We start from the raw sequence: 4,636 nt of genomic DNA on the forward strand, positions 1-4,636 counted from the left end.
TCTTAAAGTTGATCCATTAGTTAATCCTGAAAGAAAATGATAAAAGGATATGAGTTGAAAACATTTGAGGAAGTAGGTTCTTGGTGTTATATGATTTTAGTTGTAACAAAAATCCTAATATATTCTACGAAATATACTACCGTCTCTTGGTCACGTCGAGCAGTTCTCTTAATATGTTTGTCGGTTTTGACTTGCAGCTCCCGCATCATTTTCATTAAACAATGAAGAGTTATTCACTGAAAGTGTGGTAAAGCAATGACAGGAGTATGATAACACATACCACTTATTCAAATTCATTTCTTACAAGTACTAAGTTACATGAGAAGGAATGCAAACATAAGTTAAAAAGGAAGGCAAATAAAGTACCAAGTTATATGTAACAAAACGCAAACATAAGAAAGACAAATGAAGTTTCTAGATAAAGTGAAGTTGATTCCTCTGCTAGGGTGGCGTCAAGGAGCATTCTGATTGTTAAGAGTCAAAAGACTTTCAGAGAAAGTAGTACAAAAGCTATTAATGCATAGTTGTGGAACTGAGGATGGGATTCCACTCACATCAACCTCTGCCCAAGTACCTTTCTTCCAATTATAGCAATAAATAGACACACATTTCTTATTCTCTCGACTTTCCATACCGCAAATAGTTGATGTTACGAGAATCTTGTCGTCTGATCCTATGAATGTATGAAACTTGACAATATTACTGCTCGTATCAAAAGGCAAGGTGACACAACTTACTTCACTCCATCTCCCGTTCGTAAGAGAATTACTAGTATACGTTCCACCGATCTTCTCATCCTTGTCCTTGTAATCATCATCTTCGTATATATACATGTTGAACGCACAATTGTTCAATTTAACTGCCATAGCTAAATTTCCATCCACTTCAAATAACTGAGCAATGTGTTCGAAATATAAATGTTTGCCGTGAAACCGAGGGCGATCAAGAATGAAATCAGGAATAGTGATTGTTCTAAACTTCTCACTTCCGACATCAAATGCCACTAAGTATACAGGACGATAACCATCTATTGATGCCCAACGATTAAGAGAACGATTGGGCCAGTAAATAACACCATTCACATAAACAGAAACATCATATAGTATATCTGGTGGGACCTCTTCAATCCTTCTCCATCTATTACTACATTGGTGCCCAATGGTTAAAACCCAACAGATAGAATTTGAAACTCCGGTCCAGATGCAGACCAATTTGTGTTCATTAGTGGCAGGATCAAAACCAAATGCGTAAAGGTCGGGGAAAGAGACATCATCTTCTCCCAAGACTATCGAGGGTGATTGAAACCAAGGCGATACTTCTCCAGTACAAATATTGCGTATACGAGAAACATGCTCTGTGTATAATTCAATTAGGCATACTAAGCCATTTATAGGTTTTGAAATGTGATCATAAGAAGATGAGTCAATCTCCTTTACTGTGTCAACCACTAGTTTCAGTTGTGTATTGTCTTCTTCAAACAAGAGGTCAGCTGTAATGTGGAATTCCTTATATGGCCAATGGTCATGGCAATAGGTATCCCCTAATCTCATTAGGTCTTGTATTTGTTTCTGTGTGCGTGGTAGAGGAACGACAATAAATAGACGTGAGGGGAGACGTGTTCTGGAACGGGTAAGATGTGAATCAATGAATTGTTGATCTTTATGGATTAAGTAACACCATCTTTTAGAAACAGTCTTGAAACGGGTAAGGGACTTCACTGGAAGTCTATTTAGTATCTCAAATACAAACCAATCATCATCATTAGATTCATTACTACTACTAATATGAGTACATCTACCAATACTAGGAAAAGGAGGATAATGTGGTGATGGTGATGTTACAGTAGTAGTAGTAGTAGTAGTACTAACCTTCTTCTTCTTCTTCTTCTTATTATTATTCTTCTTGTTTGGCCGTCCCCCATGTTTAGGTTTCTTTATTTTGAACATGGGAAGATTAAAAGCAGAACTACCAGCTCTCATCTTTGTAATGAACCATCTTCTAGAAATCATCCCCACCACCACCACCACCACCACCACTACCTGATCCAATTATACATACATATATATATATATACACACACAAAGTAAGTATTAGGAGAAAATTTAGTAAAACTATAAAACCCTATATTCAATTAATTGGAAGAATACCACAATCATCATCAGTCACTCACCTTCTATGAAACAAGTTATTGTGGCTGCTAGGTCGTCTGAGAATGGGAGGATTTTGGTGGTTTTATTTTCCAAGGGGTTTTAAACTAAACCCTCCGTTTTTCTAACGGGTGGGATTAAAAACCATCGCCGACATTCGTCGTGCATGACGTAATTACTCTGTGAACTGGTTGGTTTGTTTTTGTACTATTAGGATTGGGAAGTCACTACTTCGAAGGCAGGACTCAGGAGGGTGTTTTTTTTTAAATATGGGTTATTTCCCAAATGGCCCCCAACTTTGTGACCAACTTCCTGCCTAGCCCCCTACTTTAGCAAATATTCTCATATAGCCCCCTTTTTCCGTTATCTTTAACTTTTCGTTACTCTCACTCCTCCATCTCATTTCCTCTCTCTGCCAAGTCACCTAACACGCCACATCATCGTCTTTTACGGCATGGGTCGCCGCAAATTTTCGGCCAGCGACCTTCAAACTTAATTTTTGTTTTCTCTTCTTCTTCCTCTCTCTCTCTCTCTAAACTCCGGCGAAGGGGGTTTCCCTTCGCCGGAGGTCGGGCAGACCTTGTAGGTCCGACATATCTGGAAGGTTTGCCGGAACAGACCTAGAAGGTCTGTTCTGGCAGACCTTCAAGGTATGCCCGACCTCCGGCGAAGGGAAACCCCCTTCGCCAGAGTTAAGAGGGAGAGAGAGAGGAGAGATGAAATAAAAAAAATGTTTTTTTAGAGAGAGGGGAAAAAATGTTTTTATCGAAAATTCTTAAGGCGATAAAAACACATAAAGAAAAGTTCTCTTAAATCAAAACCAAATTTATTAGAGGTTTGTACTAACTTTGAACCAACACAAAAGAAGCTTTTATGAAACTAAATGAGTTCTTTAATACAAAGGATTTGAAGTTTCAAAAATCAACTCATGTAGTTTCATTCTCCATATTTCCAATTTGGCAACAAAACATAGATTAAACCCCGATAATTTGCCAAAAACGACTTTGAACAAACATGAAGTCCACACCCATAGCTCTGGTTCAAAGTTTTGTTGTCAAATTGGAAATATGGACTCATTTAGTTTCATAAAAGCTTCTTTTGCGTTGGTTCAAAGTTAGTACAAACTTCTAATAAATTTGGTTTTGATTTAAGAGAACCTTTCTTTATGTGTTTTTATCGCCTTAAGAATTTTCGATAAAAACTACCTATAGGTTAATTTTAGAACTTCTAAGAAGACAATATTAAAATTCATTATGTTGGCTAATTGAAGTTTTGTTATAGTCAAATAATGAAGTATATGTAAGTTGTCTTTTATCTAAGTTTTAAATGAAAGTTTGACATAAGAGAAATTTTTTAACCATGATATGTATAATAGAAGAAGATAGAGAGGAAGAAGAGAAATTTTTTTATTTTTACTTTTTTTTCAAGTTTGAAGGTCGCCGACCGGAAATTTGGTCGGTCGGCGGCCCATGCCGGAGAAGACGATGATGTGGCGTGTTAGATGACTTGGCAGAGAGAGGAAATGAGATGGAAGAGTGAGAGTAACGAAAAGTTAAAGATAACGGAGAAAGGGGGCTAGGCAGGAAGCTGGTCACAAAGTAGGGGGCCATTTGGGAAATAACTCTTTAAATATTAAACAGAAAGGTCAGTGAGAAAAAACTGTTAAAATGATTAACATGATAATCAAAATATTAAATAACAAAAACAAACAAAATATTAACATCATAATGAAAAGATTGGACAAAAAATAAACGGTTAAAATGATTCTCAATATTCTATCAGGAGTTAGAATTTCTTGGTAATTCAACAACATACAAAAACACCTATCATTAAATCGATATCCTAACTGTGAATAAAAATTTAAATATTAAATAAGAAGATCAGTGAGAAAAAACTTACCCTAGAGAAGAAGAGAGATAAAATTAAACCCTAAAATCTCAGATGAGAAAAAAAGTGTGTGAATCCCCTGCAAAGAAGTTAAGGAAGATCGTGAGAGAAAAATGACTCTAAAAAAATGACAGATCACATATAATCCTAGGACAGAGAGACAGTTATCTGCAATGAAAGATTCGAAGAGAGAGAAGGCAATGTCAATGGAAAGAGGAATTTTGAACGGCTGGAGAGAGAGTCAGAAATGAAAAAGATCTAAGAGCATCTCCAATGCAAATCTCAATCTTAGATACTCGGAGTGCCACGTAGAACTTTTAGAATTTTTATCTTAAAATTCATCTCCAATGCAAAACTCAATTCAAATCTCCAAGATGACGTGTCGAGGGTGGAATGAAGATATCTCAAGAGGACACTCCATTTCTAGAGTGTCCTCTTGAGATATCTCTAAGTGCCAACTCAACATTTTCATATATTTTAATGAAAAAAATGCCATATAAGCAATTTTTGGAGTTTTAGAGTGTTGCATTGGAGAAGTCCTTCAAATAGAGGATCTCAATCTTGAGAAATAAGAAAGTGAAAAATTAGAGATTGACATTTGA

At 36.3% G+C, this 4,636-nt stretch overlaps 1 protein-coding gene across 2 annotated transcripts; it reads right to left on the reverse strand.

Moving 5' to 3' along the window:
• Positions 1-267: 267 nt before the first annotated feature.
• On the reverse strand, positions 268-2,378 carry LOC147545632 (putative F-box protein At1g47790). Of its 2 annotated transcripts, none has more exons than XM_086634342.1 (2): positions 2,171-2,378; positions 268-2,039 (listed from the first exon to the last, which is right to left on the reverse strand). In XM_086634342.1, exon 2 carries the CDS (start codon positions 2,007-2,009, stop codon positions 453-455), a length of 1,557 nt encoding a protein of 518 aa, XP_086490468.1. In that variant the 5' UTR covers positions 2,010-2,039; positions 2,171-2,378; the 3' UTR covers positions 268-452. The 2 variants fall into 2 exon arrangements, with proteins under 2 accessions (XP_086490468.1, XP_086490469.1); XM_086634343.1 differs by having other exon boundaries at positions 2,167-2,351.
• Between the last annotated feature and the right edge of the window lie 2,258 nt (positions 2,379-4,636).

Source organism: Eschscholzia californica, unplaced genomic scaffold (genome assembly GCF_041429995.1).
Source record: "Eschscholzia californica isolate CP2 unplaced genomic scaffold, dmEscCali1.0.p SCAF_4, whole genome shotgun sequence".
NCBI classification, from domain to species: Eukaryota; Viridiplantae; Streptophyta; class Magnoliopsida; order Ranunculales; family Papaveraceae; genus Eschscholzia; species Eschscholzia californica.